Genomic DNA, 19,685 nt, shown 5'->3' on the forward strand with positions numbered 1-19,685 from the left:
GAGTACTGTGTACAGTTCTGGGGTCCTCAGCACAGGAAAGACATGGAGCTGTTGGAGAGGGTCCAGAGAAGGGCCACCAAGATGATCAAAGGGTTGGAGCACCTCTGCTACGAAGAAAGGCTGAGAGTCAGGGCTGTTCAGCCTGGAGAAAAGAAGGCTCCAGGGAGACCTTATAGCAGCCTTCCAGTACTTGAAAGGGGCCTATAGGAAAGCTGGGGAGGGGCTTTTCACCAGCAAAGGCAGTGATAAGACAGAGCGTAATGGTTCTAAACTGAAAGAGGGTATATTTAGGTTAGACATCAGGAAGAAATTCTTCATCATGAGGGTAGTAAGGTGCTGGAATAGGTTGCCTGGGGAGGTTGTGGAAATCCCCTCCCTGGAGGTGTTTAAGACCAGGTTGGATGAGGCTTTGTGCAGCCTGGTCTAGTGTGAGGTGTCCCTGCTCAAAGCAGAAAGGTTACATTCTGATGATCTTTCAGGTCCCTTCCAACCTTAACCATTCTGTTGATTCTATGCTTAAGATGAGAGGAACACATTTATTACAGTGTTTATAGCAGTATTTTTTAAAATTAAAATGTGACAAAGACATAGCTAAAGTCCCCCAACAAGAATATTACCACACAGACAAAACGTTCCAAGCTACATGGGTATACACAGAAAGAGCCATTGCTCTAAAAATTTAGGATTTACAAAGCACATCAACAACATTCTACTTTTTAAATAATGAGGTTACAAAACATGGAGTTATATTGACCGGTTAAGATAAAATTATTTTATCTTCAGAAGTTTATTTTGATCTGTGTAATACAATTAAGGTATTGATGAAAAAGTACATTTCTTTAAAGCCGAGGAAATGGTATTAATCAATAATTCAGTTAACTTAGTTAACTTCAGTTAACTTTGACTAAGAATTATGTTCTTGTACCAGTAAGAATAGGCACAGCTATTAAAAGTTCATTTGCATTAGCTTGATTTGTCACTGCTATGCAAAAAGGATGCCATCACTGGAATCTGAGCAAAGAAGGTTTTTGCCCAGATATGCTTATATTTTATTCTGTGAATAAATGCTGCTTCATAAGTCTGAAAGGAAAAAAGAAATCCAAATCCCATTAGATACAATTAAATACCTAGAATTCTACATGTTGCTTCATATTTTAGACAATGTAGTCACCCTTTAATAAACTAAGCCAAATAATTTATTTATATATGATACACAATGAAAACATTTTGTAGTTCTAGACATGCTATGTTATGGCCCAATAATGAAGATTACTAATCATTCCTTGTAAAATATTAGTCACCTTTTAAAAACAGAAAAAATTCTGGCCTTTTACCTCTTAAAAATAAAACTTAAGTATTTCTTTTCAGGTAAGAACATTTGAATTTACCTCTTAAAATTAAAAAATGCAGTTCTTAAAAATCAACATTGGCAAGGTGGTGACTATAGGAAATTTCATTTATAAGAATTAATTATTTACAAATAATCATGGCAGCAAGCATTTTGCAGCATTTCAGCCAGGCTTCTCATTTAGTGGTGACATTTTACTAAATTTCTAGTTAGTAGTAGTTCAGATGATGTAATAAATTACCAGAACATTTAGTTGAAAAAGCTATTTGCTATCACTATAGTCATAGTTATGAATACCTGCTATTAAACAAAGTGCTTGAGAAGCCTTTTTTTTTGTTTCAGTGGATGAGAAACAATGAGTCAGCTTACAGCATTCTATCTTTACCTCATTTTCCTTAATTCACACTCGTAAATACCTTAAGAATTTTGGGTAGGCTTGCATACTTCACATTTTCCTCTTCTGGCCTAATTCCTATCTCCAGTGAAGCTCTGGACCTACTCAAGTTAATGGCATCTTACTATGACATCCAGACTTAAGAAGTTAAACCAGGTATGTGCATAATCCGAATATTTGCCTACCATAATGCTAGTAACATAAAAGCATGGATGGAGAGAAGCATCACTGGATTCAGATTGTGTGAGATAGAGGAGTTGATAAAGGAATTTCCAGCTTGAAACTGATTTTACCATTTAAAGCTAATGCTCACATAAACACATATCTGCTTGAAGATGCAAGTTGGGCACACACACACAAATATAATGGATGGCAGAATTCCCTTTACATTTAGAATTTCCTGTCTGATACATTTTGTCCCCAAAGGAAACCTTTCATTAAGAGAGTAATTCATTTGCTCTCTCAGTTCAGTTGTCACATATTCATAGGACTTTAAAAAAAGAAGGGCAATGCATAACAGCTGAAGTTGCATGTGATGCACACATATTGTGTTAGAAATTGAATTCATAACACCCTGAACAAAAGGACACTGTATAACAATGATCTTAGAGCACTGCTTCCATAAATCAATAACCTGGAGGTGAAAGGCTTAGTAATACATTACTAATTGCAGGACAAACACAGCTCGCAGAATTCTCCCATGCCTTAGAAAACTATTTCTGAGACTACAATGCTTAGATACAAAATTTGGGGGGAGAGTTGTAAAAACACAGTTTCAATGACTTCTTTACCAAATTCTTAAGTTTTGTAACCCAGAACAGCAACTATGTTTTAACTGGTTAATTGCAAACTACAAGATTGCATTGCCACGGGTACTTAAAACATCTCTACATAAGAAAGTAAATGGAGACAAATTTTACTATGACAAATGGTTAAGTTCTAGACAAAGAGCCATTCTGTTATTTGATAAGAAAATTATAAGGCCACAAACTAATGAGGCCAGAGCATATGCAAGAGCACAGATACACAATTGTCACAGTATTTATGGTTAGTCCTTAGCATGTTTTTCATCCAGGCCAGCTCTTATCTGATCACAGCCAAGGGAAAAGCATAGGCATGGTACTATTCTCAGTAGGCAGCATGGATGAGGCCACTGAGCTTCTGCATTTCAGGAGGGAGAATAAGGGCGACACAGTATTTAGGTACATGGATATGAGCTATACTATGCCAACTGCTCTCTAGACTAGTGCCTGTTTTATTTAATAGTACCTGTGCAATCATTTAGTCACAGTGGGCCAATTTAAACATGGATGAGCATAAAGACTAAATTTGGGAAAACATCGTGAGTCACAGGATTCTATTAAAACATAATATAAATATTGTAACAAATTAAACGACATCAGATTTTACCTCCTGAAGGTTATGCAGCTTAAGGTGTGCCTCTGCCTCATCTTCAGTGAGGAGAATAGTGTTCCACGGGGACCACTCATGCTGCTTATCCCATCTGACCATAACCAAATCATCATCGTAGGCACTGAGAGCTGACTGACAGCCCCATATGTTCTCAATCAGATACTGCAGATCGTGAAGCTGAAATGAAAAATGGTTAAGAAGGAAGAAGCATGTTTCATTCCACAACTGCATCTGTAATAATCCAAACAATGCTTTAAGTGAAAAAGTTTTCTATACATATGTCATATAATCACTTGATTAAATGATGTCCGGGCATGCACATGTTCCTTTAGCATGGTATGGCTATTAACTGCATTTTTCTTGTATCACCTCTAAAATATTACATTCTTACTTTGATTGTCTCAGCCAGTGGCAATTCATACCTTCCCTTTAGATCCTGATTGACTAAATGCTCTTATAAAGTTTCTTATACCTTATATTTCTCTTGTAGCATATTTAAGCCTGCTCAGACCTTCCTGGTTAATAACAATAATCCATCTCCGTCATTACTGAGATGACTACACAATTTCGTTCTTGGGTTCTGAACTAATGTTATTCAGTAAATAAGTTATTACACTGATAAATAACTTAAGGTTACATATAATCAGAATAATCTGGCCTGGAAAATATGTGGAATTAGGACAAGAAAAGCTCCCACCTGTGACAGGCCTCAAATCACTGCCTGTTTGGCTTTGTTTCTCTCAATCTGCTGTTGACAAACAGTTTATTGTGCTCATGATGGTGTTTCTCATTTTACCAAATGAGATTATAAGATCAAGTAGCTATACTCCAATATTAACCAAAAATAATAGAAGGTCTGTTTGTAAACATTCTGTAGTACAGAAAGGACTTTAAATGTACTTTTAACCTATACCTAAGGTTAATTTACATCAATCTTAATTTAATTATTACTAGTCATTTGAAATCACTACTACATCTTGATAAACACAGCTTCTTGAATTAAAAAAAAAAAATTGGGATGGCAGTTACTACTGATATTTAGTAAGTTTTTCTGTCACCCTCCATTAATTCTTCTCTGTATCATGGAAAATTATAAAAGATTTTTATCTACACGTGTCTGTAAACAACACTAAATACATTTTCCTCCAAGCTAGCCATTTGAAGAAGGTTGATTCCTCTAAAAAGAAATCTTTACTTAATTAAATAATGGTGTTTGCCTGTCACTAAGTTTCTAATAAAGGATGAATGAAACTATTAATTAATAAAACATTTTCCTGGGCTGCATCAAAAGAAGAAAATGACCTGCAGCTCTACTCTGCTCTCATGAGACCACATCTGGAGTACTGTGTCCAGTTCTGGAGCCTCAACACAAGAAGGACATGGAGTTGGAGTGAGTCCAGAGGAGGGCAACAAAGATGAACTGAGGGCTGGAGCACCTCTCTTCTGAAGACAGGCTGAGACAGACGGGGTTGTTCAGTCTGGAGAGAAGGCAGCTCCAGGGAGACCTTATAGCACCTTCCAGTACCTGATGTGGGACTACAAGGAAGCTGGGGAGGGATTTTACAAGGGCTTGTAGTGATAGGACAAGGAGTAATGAATTAAAACTGGAAGAGGGGAGATTTAGGTTAGATGTTAGAAAGAAATTATTTAGTATGAGGGTGGTGAGACATTGGAACAGGTTTGCCAGGGATGTTTTGGATGCCCCCTCCCTGGAAGTGTTCAAGGCCAGGCTGGATGGGGCTTTGAGCAACCTGATCTAGGTAGGAGGTGTCTCTGCCTATGCAGGGGGGTTGGAACTAGATGATCTTTAAGGTCCCTTCCAACCCAAACTATTATTCTATATAAGTTTATCACTACAGTGCTTTAGTGAAATGCAACCTCTGTATTCTCATCCAACTTGCTTCCAAAATCCAGGAGCCCATGCAAATTCTTGACAGGAAAACTGTAAGATATAAACTGGGCTTAAAACCTCCACTGCTAGTAAGTCTGTGCCTCGTGATTCCAGGAACACAGGACTGCTCCTACATTTGGTTGTAAATCTGCTCTTACATGGCATCCTTTATTAGGTTGCATGTATTGGTTTGTGTTTTCAATAATTCCTCCTTTTCACAAAATTTCAAAGAACACCTGTATCCTCTTAGAATCCAGAAATTTGCAAGCAGACACATTAGCAAGTACTACTGTTTTTATGCTAAGCTACACATCTTGAAAGTTACCAGAACTTGCAAAAAACTATACAGAGGCATATGGGCCCATGTAAAGAAGATCCATAATTCTACTCTTCCTTTTTCCTGAATTACAATTTTATTTTATTTTTTTTCTGCCTTAAAAATATACAAAACCTTGTTCAATGTTCAAGCTTAGCTGGGTCTGGGGAAGAGTTTGATTTAAGAGACAACTTCTGCACTTTCTAAAGTTAGTTTAGATGCCTTTTGCTGTGACATTTTACAGTTAATTCATTTTGAATGATGCTTCCCTTCCACCCCCTAATAATTTGTTCTACACCCACAAGAAACAGAAAAGGTCTTCAGCACTGTTGTCTAATAAGCTGTGAGCAAGTATCATTGAAGGCTCAGAAGCTGAGACTGGGAAACACAGGTAGGCAGAAAACCAACAAAGGAGATAAGTGCATTTGTAACTTCAAACTAATACAGGATTCCTATTAGGATGTTGCTCATCAAGAAAAATCAAAGTCATAGTAGGTACAATTGATTCTAAAGCACATAGCATAGTCAACACCCCCAAAAAAGTACAAGACAGAATCAGGGCTTGACACATTTGCTGAACTAGTTTATTTTGATCCCAAAAAGCTCTTTTGCTGCTGTAAGCAGCATTTAGTAGGGCTACTGTAATTCTCACCTATTGCTTTTTGTCTTTTAAACCTTAGCAGCACTAACAGAGGTGGTCACCCCAAACACAGTTAGAAGCAGTATGCAACACATCTGAAGAAAAATCTTCTATCTTCTCACAAAAATCTTGTATCTACCCACAGACAATACAATCAGAGCCAATAATGGTACTGCACTGAGCAATTAATCAAGCTGTCATAGCTGCTGCAAGAGCCTTTTTGTTGCACTCAAGTAATTTCAAGATGCCCCAGAGCTGTTTCCTGGATGTAAGTGAAATAGGGGACGGAAAGTTGTTGGGAGAAAAAAAATGAATATGGGAATTTTAGGAAAAACCCAAGGAAATCAGTAACTTAAGATACAAGCCTCTGTTGTTTAGATATTTACTCTGAAGAGAAGAACTTGAAGTTAATTTGGATGAAAATGACACAGTATCTAGACACGTTGCAGCGTTACAACCACAAAAGGAACTGCAAGTGAGGACTTCCAGTGTCTGCAGTTCAAAAGCAGTTATGTTTCAGTGCATCAATGGCCACCAGCCATCAGAGGTGATGTGAGAGAGGTCCAGTGGGTTTGGAGGATGTTTATGTATTAAGATAAACTAAGGTAGACACAGGAAAAAATCTTTTCCACTTAAGTGAAAACTAATATTGATTAATATCTACAAAATCCAGGTTCTTTGATAATATTTCTTAACACAGGCATGATAATTAAAGAATTCTAATCTTCCTTTTGGCAGCTGCCATTGGCAAAGTGCTAAACCACAGCATGCCTTGTTTTGGTAGCAGTGGGATATTAATGACTGGCTTTAGTTTGCTCGGTGGTTGTTTCAGATATACTGAAAATACAGTTCAAAAATTATTTTTAATGTTGATGCTGTAGAGAATTTTATTTTTAAATCTAAGAAAGTTCAAACTAATTGTGGCTGTTCAATACTTTCAATAAACAACTTTGCAATTATCTCAGAATTAAAACTTTTCAAGTGGATACTGGATGTCAAGATTATTTTTTGACAAAATAAAAACTAAACTAAAAACTAAATAAAAACTAAAAGTGAGAATTTGCTGAAGACAGAGGCAAGAAGGTCTTTGAACTGAATTGTTCCAGTAATTACTATTAAGAAACATTAGCTACTTAGCAATACTGCAAAAAGATTACAGATGATTACAGATGATGGTAAAAATTTAGAAAATTAAAATATTTAGTGAATCCTTTTCCTGATAAATGCAAAACAGTAATACTTTCAACTGTACAGATATTCTACTGATGTAGAACAGGAATGTCAACACCTCAACTTCTCTGATTTTCTTCCTTCTGAGAACACAAAATAATGTAGTTGTTTTAATAAAATAGTCCAAACTAATGGAGCTCAAAATGTTTTCTAGCATTATATCTTGAACAATATTATAGCCACAAAACATGATTGTTGCTTTACAGATGATGCCAGTATTTTTAAGCAACAGGATCGCCATAGCAGAACCAGAAGAATTCAGGTCACCTGATTCTTTGGCCTGTCAGCTAGACTTCTACTTATTTTAATACACAGCTTGTAACCACTTTCCAAAGTACAGCTATACTTCAAGAGCTTAAGTGCTTCTTCTTTATGGTATGGAACAACCCATGTGACAGGAATAAGTTTTTGTAGCTTTAGCCTATTTCTCCACCTGTCAACAAGACATACAAAATGAAGGAAAAATTATAATCCAAGCAACCAGTTTTCATTATTAGCAATGATCTTTCAGACAGTACCTGAACTAAGAAAACAACTTTAGAATCATCCTCGTAATCAGCTTCAGACTTTCTGAGATTTCTTAGGATAAGTCTGTACTTCAAAAATGCTTTTCGCTGGTGAGCCTCATTTTCAAGCTTGCAACACAAGTAACATTTGCCAATAGTGTGGGAATTAGCAGGAATAGGAAACTCAGTAGATGGTAAGTAATTTTCACAGCTATTACAGAAGTGAACATTTTTATAAAGCTTTAAAGGATCTGATGGAACCTAAAAGATTAAAAAAAAAAAAGAAGTTAATTTACCACAAAGTATCTTTGTATTACTTGTGTATCACCCTAAGTCTATTGGAATACATTTTACATATATTCAGGCAAGTATTTTAATATGAAAAACCTAGTAATGTTTATTTTAAAATACCCAATACATTGTTGGGGGTTTTTTAATAGAAGATCAAAAGCCATTCTATTTTCTTACTGTAGTTGATAAAACCAGTTATACAAATCAGTCAATTAATTGTTAAGCTATAAAAAAGATACTAGACATTACACTCCAGTGGTGTTGCTGGTGATTTTATGTATGCTGACTGTCAGCCATTCTGGAAAGATGACAACACAGAGAAAAGAGAAACTAATTATTCTACATTTAATTTTTAATATAAAATCTGCCCTTCGTATCAAAGATAGAACTCTGAGATTATAAGCATATTAATATTTTGTCAGAAGAATATAAAATCATCAGAACCACATGTCCAAAAACAATATAGAGGAAGATAATAATCTAAATTTGCTAATTACCTCCTCAACCTCTTATTGCTTCATGGGCTCAGCATAGAATTTAATGTATTCTGGGGAGAGGGCCCAAGTCTGTAATTAGGTAGTTTGAGTAGTCAGCTACTTATTGTGGTCATCTGCCTTTTTTTAAAAGCACCCTGAGCATTTGGTTGTTTTGACTGTCTATTAATGAACTGCCATCTTTTTTATGGTCTACAGAAGGTTACATGATTCAAATAACCAGTTAACCAAAAGCTAGAGAAGACAACCAGCTCCAGTTTCTGCTGGGATCCATCTAGGTAACTGTTCATAAACCTAGTGTAAAATAAGTCCTAAATGGTTCTAAATCCCACTAACATTTACTGACAGATTCTCTACTGCTAAGATACCATCAACCTCTGTAAGAGGAATCGTCATCTGGCAGATGCAGAATACATACTACTGCCTAAAGCAGAAATATATGACAGTGAATCAAATTTTAATCATAGTCTGTAGTCAGAAAAAAAACCAAAACACAAAACCAAAAGCAATCACACAACTTGAAGTGTCACCACTATCTCCATAGCTATATCTGCTTCTCATGAAGCAGCAACTGGTTGTACAAAAGAAGCTCATAACAGCTCCTGCTTAGGTGCAAGCTCATTAGACATCACTTTGACAATGGCAATGTTGTTCTTTTCTGGACACATGGGATGCTGCCTCTTGTCCAGTGCGAAAAAGATAATTATTCTCTCTGTTTGTTCTCCATTTGCTATAACAATTTACTGTTGCCACATTATACCACTATAATTTTCAGTTCTCAAGTTTTTCCTTTCATACATAATGTCCCTGTGTGTTCTCTGTGCCACCAGCCATACCCATGTCTAGGCCACATGCTTCCTACATAACTAAATAAACTTATTTGTGTGAAGCCTGTGTACTTGCTGCATTTTACTTCTTGAGGAACTCCTCCAGAAATTCCACAGCAAAATAAAAAATAAAAAAAGCTTTCATTGTTTTTCATTCCCCTTCTCCATCACACTTAGTTTGGTAGCCACTATGTCAGACTGCAAAATAGGAGAAATACCTTAAGTATCTTAGCAACTTGAGGGTTAAACTTTGGAGTTTTAAAATACTGAAGAAATAACGTACAAATTCTTTTCCTCAGTCCATCTAAATTGCGATCTTTCACCTTTCGTGACATAAGATCAACTTCCCTGTCAATTAATTCCACTATTTCCTGTGTTAATTTACATTCATGTTCCTGAAAGAAAACACAATTAAAAAGGAAAGCACACTCCACAACAATAAGGAACCAAGCAACAATATAACACAGATATAGAAGCAAACTATGGATTCTTTGCCAACCATCATTCAGCATGCTCATGTAAGAACATGTTCATGTAAGAACTTTTGAGTGTCTCAGGAAGACAACCTCCAAGAAAACTAGTGGAAAGAACTAAAAACTCAGAATGCATACAGAGCCTGCTTTAAGGGGCCTGTATATATAACAAAGCTGTGAGGTACTGTGAACATGGAGGCACTAAAAAATGCTAAGCCAAGGCACAGAACACATGCCTCTGTCTCCAAAAGCACCAAGAAATATCTCCATAAGAAAATTTCTTTGGCTCTGTGATAGGACTTGTAATGTATATACACAGTAGATATTTTTGGTTTTTAACCAAAAAACATAAACAAAAAATAAAACACCACCAAAAAAAAACCCCTCAACTACCCAAAAAAATAACCACCACACAAAAGGCACAGAGGATTTAATAAGTATGTTTGGAATTAATAATTTCAGATTTTCAAATGCTTATCTAGAGATTATCCATGGGGTGGTAAAGGTGAATGAGTTCAGTGTTTTCTCACCCAAAACAGTGTGTTTATTTACAGAAATTCTATCATTTGTTCATTCCAGCAATATTAACTTGCCTTAAGATGGGCAGAAGTCTATAAACCAGCAATGCTCCCAACACTATAATCGGCTTTAGATCAAATTCTGGTACTACCAAAGCAAACAGCAAGATGATAGTTTATTTTAATATGACCAGTAAGCAGCATTCTATTCTAGTTGGACATTAAAAGTATCATCCTGAAAGTACCTTGAAGCTAGTGTTATTCTTCGTGTACATTAATAAATAAATACATAAAACAAATCTGAATGACTGAAAGTAATGCAGCCAGCTTCTAAGTCACTGGGAACACTGGCAGCAACAGTGAGGGTGAGGGGGGAAAGGAAAAAAAAAAAATCAAATCAGTATTTGCCAGTCATAGAATCATAGAATCCTAGGGGTTGGAAGGGACCTTGAAAGATCATCTAGTCCAACACCAACAGATAAGATGCTAAACAGACATTTCAAAGAACTGAGGAAAAAGAAAAGTAATAGCCACTTACATCTCTGCAATGGTTTTCATCAAGTTGTGAGCACTAAACTAAATTTTGTGCTAAAATTATATTATGTATTAATATACAAAAATCCCTAAAACTATGGGGTTAAAATTCTAACACAACTTGAAGAAAAATGTGCACATAGCAAAGTGAAATATGAATTTAGAGTTTATCTAGAATGTAAATTACACTGACATGCCAGGTGGCACACTAAGCTTTCTCTTGCTGCCACCTGATCATCCTGGCACCTGTTTGCCAAAAGAAGCATTGCTTATGTGTCAACAGAATTAAGTCACTGTATCTTTGGGAAGTACAGGTTCAAGCTAAACATAAATAGAAAAATAAAACATACCTTGACTGCACCTCTGAGTGTTAACAGTACATTTGTTCTCTCATCTTCTGGGATGCCACTCATGCTAACGTTACGGTAGAGTTCAAATAGCTCTCTGGCATGGATTGTGTACTGTGTATCCATTTCAGTGATTTTTCCATCAAATGCTTTCCACCTCTTTGGTTGTGAACACTTCAGAAACAATTTGTGTAAGTCTGAGCTATTATAATCTGATCACCAGCTGAACAAGTGCATTAGGTTTTATCAAGTTTCACTAGAGCAAATAGGGACTTAATATTAATGCTTGAGTAACACAAAAGGCTAATTCTACTGTGGATATTTATACAGTACCTTTTCCTCCAGAGCAGGTATCCAATCACCCTTTGTTTAAAGTTGCAAATAATTAAAATTTTTACTTACAGTATATTAAAAGTAAATAATATTCTCCTACAGGGATACGCTCTACTTCTTTAAAGCTAATTTACTGATATGGTGTTGTAACACATTTGCTCTGTACTTAATCTTGCAGTCATAAATCCCTCAAAACTATCAGAATAAATCAATGGGACTGTTGACTATGTAAAGATAGCAAATTTAAGGCTTCAGAGTCTACTGCAGGACAAAGTATCTCCAGGGAACTGTTATATTTATGCTGGCTATACAGATAGATAGAAGGCATAGACTTCGTTAAAGCTGACTAAGGCCAAGCATGAGATTGCAGCTTATCAGATACTTCAGCTGGCTTCTTGTTGCCAACTTAACTGCTTACCATATGCCTACTACTTCAGTTGTCTCTTTAACTTCTATAGGTAGTGAGAAGTTGCATGGTGTCAGCTGCCACACTCAGTTTGAAAAGTTCAAGCATTCTCTTACTTACAGAGGACTGGTTTTGGTTGCAAACCACACTGTTATACAGGGTGCTAGTTCACTGTGGAAATGGGTATCTAAATACAATAGAAAGATGGTATTCCAAATCCTCTTCCCATCATTACATGACTCCACTCCCTTTCCTTAATTGGGACAGCTATTTGGAATTTCATTCTGTCTATTAAGTATTCTCTTTCACTGTATTTGGAACTTGGAAGTTCACGAACACTCGTGAACTTCACTTTGCAATCATGATGAGAGTTAACAACAGCAACACGTCATGCAGCATTCACATGATGAACTGGGTATGACCCCAGCACTGATGTGACTGGTTACTGGATATGACCCCAGCATTGATGTAATCATTATTTTAACCAAATATACAGGCTTGCTATGCTGATAAGTCATAAAAATACCAAGAATATTAGACAGTTAGATATGATTAATCACCATTGCCACCAAAACAGAGCTTTCCACAATTTTAAATAAATAAATTATAAAGTTAGGTAAGCAAGACAAAATAATTGAAAAAAGGATTTAACACTGAATAACTGACATTTAATAACATTATCAGTGGGGGGAAACTAATTAAAGGAGGTGTTTTTAATCAGAAGTCATAATTCAGATCCAAAACTCATTAAGAAATGCATTAACAAAGCCAGACATTAGTAAAAAATGGAATTCTTAATTCTTAAGTGAAATCTTTTAACTTTTTTAAAACCAGAGATATTATTTTCTCTCTGTCATAATAAAAAGGGAGCATTCTGCTGTAATGTCATGACTTTGTTTGGTACAGTACCAGAAATTAATTTAAAGCAAACCAAACCACAAAACAAAGCAAATAAACAAGAAAAACAAAACCAAAACCCAACAACAAAAAAATCTCCACGAACTTAGAACCCGTATCATGCTGCAATTCCTTTGTATGGCAGACTGGCAGAAATCAGTACCTACATTTGATCCTGTCCAATGAAATTACTTATGAAACAGAAAGTTCTGAGAATTAAAATTAGGGGTTTTCTGATAAATTTGCACAACCTATATATGAGGTAGCAGTCTTGGTATTCCACTCTGCAAAATGATCCTTAACAGAGACCAACTATATAATGTCTAAATTATTCAAAGCAAGATACCACATCTGTAACTTATGGAATATTTCTTACTACTTCATCGTAACTGGATATTATATAAAATAACTTGAAAAGAAAGAAATTATGCTTCTTTCTATGGAAAAAGAAAAAAGAGAATTCATCAATATGAAGATTTCCAGCATTTCAGAAAAGATCACCAGTTCTCCAATGTCAGGACTAATTAATATATTCAAGATTGATGCAAGGAAAATAAAACTTACAGACTTTTAGCACTGTTTGTCCTTCAGTTAGTCAAGAGCTAAGAAATTCTCAGCTTGGAAAAAGAAATACACTGAATTGTGTTGACATGAACAACTGTGTAGTTTGGATATTTGAAACAGCATTCAAATTATTAACAGTTTAAGCTAGGAAAGTTTTGGCAGGTTGCTTGCAGATGTCTTTTCTGTTCCTGTACTTCAGTATTCTTTATATTCAGCCTAAAATTACATTACTGACCTTATTCAGAAAGCGAAATATTGCTTTTTGTTGATTCTCCTCATCTGCAATTAGTTTCTCTCTACCAAAGAGAGCAATCAGCTGTTCCTCTTCTTCAAATAGTCCACAAAGTGCTGCCTTTCTTTCAGCTCCAGTAAGGGCTCTGTTAATCCGTTCAATCTCCTCCTGCCTCCATACTACAGATACAAATATGTTGGGTGTTTTTACGTTTTCCACTGAAATGTCTAATTTCATGTTTAAGAAATAACATAATTTAAAATATTAATTAAAAGCCAGTTTCTATGTTATGGAATTGATTGTTATGCATATTTGCAATACATAGAAAATGGCCTGGAAATTTATGTAAATTATACAGATGTTCTGTGAGAGTATGAGTGCCTACATCAATTCCAAACATCAATTCCAAACATCAATTCCAAACATCAATTCCAAACATCAATTCCAAACATCAATTCCAAACATCAATTCCAATGCCAATTTGTACTCCAAACTCAGAGATGGCTTAGGAAAAAAAGGAGCTTTATGAGAGAGAAATAATGTAGCTCCTGTGCGAACGTGTTGAAATGATTTCTTCACAATTTTGCATCTAAAATAACTAAACTAACTGTGTCTCAAAGAGCTCCGAAAGGTATGAGCAATAGGAACTGTCTGAGCAACTGCTCATCAAAGGCACAAGAAAAGATACCATGGAGATTCTCTCAACAGATTAAGGATGGCATCTTATTGTGGTACCATTACTACACAATGCTGAGCATTTACTGCACAAACGAGTAAAATCTAAAGAGGTTTTAAGTCCTCCAAACTTGAGATAATACCTGACTGACAGCCACATCTAGCACTCCAGGTCTTACACTGAGTATTTCAGTGATATTATCTTTTGCCATCAAACGCAGATGGATGTGTATTAATAATCAGAAAGTCATTGCTTTACTCTCCCACTCCTCATCTACAACAAAGCCCTTAAAGTGGAGGAAGAGTCATGCAAACCACAGGAGTGCAATGACAGCAGCCTGTGAATCAGTACAGGCTGTACAAGGATCTGGCCTTATGACTTTATGGTCAAATCATCAAATCGCAGGTCCCTGCTGCACTTGTAAGTTCAACCACTTAATGACAGAAACATACAGATAGATGTATATGTACATGTCTATCGTGGTTTATTCCATAGTACCCAGTTTTTTACTATTACTGCTGATATACAGGCTACATGCCTTTACAGAAATCTGTTAGGAAAATCAAACTGGGTTTACTGAATAGTGTTTTCCTTTGTATACATGTAACAATCCTGGGCCTATCTGAAGAATCTGCTTCCATTTCAAATACCACTGGAGGTTTTTGAGGAATTTTTTTTAAGATCCAAAACTTCCAACATTCCTGAATAATGTCTCCAAGTGTTCTTATTGTTTCAGAACAGTTATGCAAAAGTGAGACCCAGCGTAAAGGAAAACAATCCAACATGCGATGCACACTTACTGAAAAAGCCTGTAACATCCTGTACCAGGTAAGATTAGAGGCAAAGAAGGGAAAAAGGAAGGTTTATTTTCTGCCTGTGGATTCCTTCTACAATACCTTTTGTTTTCCATTTTAAAATACTTCAATTCATTTCCTTAAGGTTCTCCAAGCTTCGGTATTAATATGACAGCTGTCTGACAAGTTCTAAGTACCCAAGATACACTTTTCAATAAAGCTATGACAGCAAACAAAAACTCTGTATAGAATTAATTGACATGAAGGTTTGTATGCCTGAAGGGGGCAGCAACTTCAAAGGCAGAGTTAATAAATACAGTAAGCAATTTTGTACTTACAGAAATGAAGCTGTCAGTTATCATCAATACTCACCTCCTGATTCACCATATACATGCAACCAAGTTAAAAACACTCTTAGATTATCTTTTCTATAGGTAGAGATTTTACTCATTACAGTTTTCATCCTAGTTTTTATAAACATAGCTCATACTTTTCAAATAAGTAATGTCACTGAATACTGATACACCCCATTTGCACCATACAGTCAACAAGTGAGTTTTTGTACCAACAGGAATTGCTTGTACTGGCTGACCCTGCAATAGTATCCCCTGTTGTGATCAGCAGCAATAACCTTTCCAGATCTCTGGAGGACAATAGTCTCATTCTATTACTGTCACAATGATTTAGCTTGTGTAGACTGTTGACACTGTAAGAATGTAAAAGTAGCTTCAGATGCAGGTAGAAAAAAACGTGCCTAGAACCACTAAGCTCTCAGAATAAAGAGCATGACTGCAAGTCCCCATGTAGATAAGCAACAAGTCAACAACAATAAACAAAAACAACAAAAAGATTTATACTAGAACGTTAAAAACAATATATATGTTAAAAAGACATTTCAAATAGTGGACTTTGCTCTGTTCCAGTGTAGAAGTGGCACATGCTTTTCAGGTTGCCTAGATATTAAATTCCTGAACATGAACAGCTGAAAGGTTTCTTACTTGTGAATTCAATGACATTAAATTAAGCAAAAGAGACACTTATATAAGTTTTAAATCTAAAAATACTGGGAACATCAGCACTCATTCACAGCTTTAACTCAGCTTTGTTTATTCTATTGCAAATAAGACTCTTCACACTTTAAAAAAAAAAAAAAAAAAAAGTGTATCATATATCTGATACCACATTAGCCAGGAAGCAGTTTTTAAAAGAAAATGTTACAGGAAATCAGGTGCCAAATAGTAGTACTTGCAATAAGAGGAGAGGAAAAAAATTATTGAGTACTTCGGCTTTACCTATTCAGACACAGATATAAAGGACGTGATTCTTGTGAAGAAAAAAGCTAACTATCTATGAAGAAAAAGGGAGGGTGGGAGAAACAACCCCTAAGAGACCACAAATCTCATTACAATACCATTCCCAGAATTCTTAAGTTTAAGACCAGTAATAATTTTTACATTTGCCACAAATTTATAAGTCATTTCTACATTCAGACAGAGTGTTTTGTTCAATGCCACACAAAGTATGACAGTATTAAAAGATTAGCATATGACTTGGGAATTATTGAATCATGATCCCAAGTTCTATGAATAACTCATGCCATCAAATTTATGCTCTGTTTACCATGGAAGAAATAGCTAAGATAGTTTAAGGTAGGCCAGGTGGCTTTGCAATGAAGCAGGTAACACACCAGGTCAGTTCTACTTCAGGGACAACAATGTCCAAACTGCCAGAGTTTTACCGTAAGCAAGCACTCCAGCCTAGATAACATATAAGCTGTTACAAGATGATACAAGACTAACACAAATGTTGCAGATTCATTGTATGCTGGTACAAGTCCTCTTTTTTCTGTTAGTTTCATTTTTCCAATAGAACATACTCAGTGGTTTTTGTTACACTTGTAAATCTTTACAGGTGAGTAATATTGCATCACATATCTGCAGTATTCACCTTATTTTTTCAGGGAAGTTTAGAGGTGTTTGCCTGTACTAGATATCCACTCAAACAAGAGAAGTAAGTTTTTAAAGATGTGCCATAGGACTCATAAGAGATTAATTTTTTTTAAAATTTGACAACACTTTTTTGTGAAACATGGAATAAATTAGAAAGGAAAAAAAGTACCAGTAAAAGAAGACTAGGACAAAAGAAATAACCTCAGTCATATTTTGCAGAATTCTGGGCAAAAATGTAATTCTTTATAAAAAATGTCTAGATTAAGTGACAATGGATCTTAAGACTAATTTCTTCATTGCATTATTTTCAGCACCTTGAATGTAGAATAAAAAGATTAAAGTAACTCTGATTAAAAAAAAACATTTCCTGTTCCTCTAGCTGCCCTTAACATTAGAGTTTAATTAAAAAATAGAACAATAAGCCTGCCAAACAGCACTATTTTACAAGCTGATTGTTTCCTAAAATGTTGTGTACTAGTTTCAGCTGGGATAATCTTATTCATAGTATCTTGTATGGTGCTCTGTTTTGGATGTTGAGAAAACAGCAATGTTTTTGTTCTTGTTGTACAGTGCTTACACAGCATCAAGGCATTTTTTCTGCTTCTAGTCATCTCTGAAAGTCAAATACTTATTTAAAAATGAAAGAAATTCCACTAAGTAAAAAAAAAAATATATATAATCATGGAACTCTCTATAGAAAAATAAAAAACATAGGGTGTTTTTTTTAAACAAACTGGACTGTTTTGCTGATTAATAGAAATAAAAAACTTACATTCTAAATCATGGAAGAGTAGCTCAAAATCTTCTTTTGTTTTAGGGTTCATTTTTCGCTCGTACTCCCTTCTCAGTTTTTCCTCTTTCTCCTTTTTTTTCCGTAATTCTTCTTGTGCCTCCCATTCCAGCCTTAACCTCTTTCTTTCCCTCAGATCCTGTACTATATTTATAGAATGCCAACGGCGGAAATACTTCTGTAATACTATTACCTATATGTGATACAATACCAAAGAAGTGTGAATTTAAAACAAAACAGCATAATTTTTTGTTCTTAACTGTTATTTTTTCCTAGCTACTTAACTGTACTTTCTAAGATTTGTCTTGTGCTCATTCAAATTAAAATTTTACAAAACCAGTCGTACTATTAGTTTAAACACTAGTGTCCTTCCTTATCTAGATAACTGCAGGGGTTTAACCAGTGAGTACAGTGTAGAAAAGAGGTTCAAATAATCAAGCAATCAAGAAATTTGGAATACCTAAATGGCATCCTCTGCACAATTAATCTACAGAATCTGTCACTGGAATAGCTTGCATGAGGCAACTCAGTGCACCAGAAAACCCCACAGACCCACTGCATGTGTTTGAACAACTAGGTTGTATCTTAACGCCAAAGCAGGTAGCATAAACACAATCCAAAATGGATCAGTGTACCAAAGGTAACCTACCAAGTCTGTTAACACAAACAAACAACCCCAGAAAACACAAAATCCAAAAGTTGAATGCAAGTCTCCTAAACCTAATCCAATACTCCATCCATTTGAGGCCATGCATTAAGCATGTCACTTAGGTCCTCCCAAAGACATCATGAGAATATCTCTGGGACAAGTCCTGCAATCTTTTAATCCCCAGAGCTTTATATGGAAGCTTAACTGTCACTGTAAGATAGAAAACAGTAAAATCTTAATAGTTAAGAAATCACAAGGTCTCAAATGTTGCTAAAAACATGAGCTAAAAACATGCTAACAACAGAGCAAATACCTCCCCCATATCTGAAAGATTATGAAATGCAAACATTAAGAGACAATTTGCAGTTCACTTCTAAATTCACTCTTTGAACACTCTAAACACTCATGATATAGAGATAACCTTTGTAATACTTTGTGTTACAGATTGTTTCAAAAAGATAAGAACTTACGGCCTCAAGTCGACGTTTATGGTATTCTTCTGCTGTAAAATACTTTCCAGGACTTAGTGATTTGTCAGTCACAGTTGATACATACAGGCCAATTTTAGTCATCTGTGTTGATGTTGTATTTGGTGTTTGTTGTGGCTTATTTTTTTCAAAAACTGTCTGGAGAAAAAGTGCAAGTCAGGTTATAACCAACTATAGAGGGTGTTTTCCCTCATTACTGTAAGTGGCAAAATTAGCTATTTGTAACAAAAATCACAAGACTAAGGATACCCACCCACTAAGTATTTCAATTGCACACTTACTTCTGATGTACTTCCTCATTCCTATTGGAAAAAAATTGCATCAATGTTGCATTCAATTTGTCAAAAAATACATTCTAAAAAGACACTGCAGAGCCATTACCTGTGTTTCTCTACAGAATATCTGAAATCCTTTGTCAGGTAGCTTTTTCGGTATCGTTTGCGATCCTGCATTATGAAATTCAGCTCCTGTTACCCTGTTCTTAAATCCACCCAGAAATGGTTTCTTATAGGTAGGTCTTCCAATTTTTATAGCTAAATCTTTAAATGAATCAGAATCTGTTAAAAGGGAAATGCCAAGATAGAAATATTGTTTCTTTTAATAACAGGTTGAGATTAGAGCACAATCATATATGTCCATACACATGTGAAAAGACCATTTACCTATTTTCACTCTGACAGTTATG

At 35.5% G+C, this 19,685-nt stretch overlaps 1 protein-coding gene across 1 annotated transcript in view; it reads right to left on the reverse strand.

Moving 5' to 3' along the window:
* Positions 1-963: 963 nt before the first annotated feature.
* The window catches only part of IQUB (IQ motif and ubiquitin domain containing), a 22,299-nt gene continuing 3,577 nt past the window's right edge, over positions 964-19,685 (reverse strand). Inside the window, exons 4-12 of the mRNA XM_010004334.1 lie at positions 19,382-19,594; positions 18,983-19,138; positions 17,846-18,056; positions 13,658-13,833; positions 11,226-11,396; positions 9,569-9,745; positions 7,751-7,999; positions 3,153-3,332; positions 964-1,080 (exon numbers count right to left, since the gene is read on the reverse strand). Coding sequence (XP_010002636.1) covers positions 964-1,080; positions 3,153-3,332; positions 7,751-7,999; positions 9,569-9,745; positions 11,226-11,396; positions 13,658-13,833; positions 17,846-18,056; positions 18,983-19,138; positions 19,382-19,594 — 1,650 coding nt within the window. The remainder of the gene's footprint in view (positions 1,081-3,152; positions 3,333-7,750; positions 8,000-9,568; positions 9,746-11,225; positions 11,397-13,657; positions 13,834-17,845; positions 18,057-18,982; positions 19,139-19,381; positions 19,595-19,685) is intronic.

The sequence above is a fragment of the Chaetura pelagica genome, unplaced genomic scaffold (assembly GCF_000747805.2).
Source record: "Chaetura pelagica isolate M959 unplaced genomic scaffold, ChaPel_1.0 scaffold68, whole genome shotgun sequence".
Lineage (NCBI taxonomy): Eukaryota > Metazoa > Chordata > Aves > Apodiformes > Apodidae > Chaetura > Chaetura pelagica.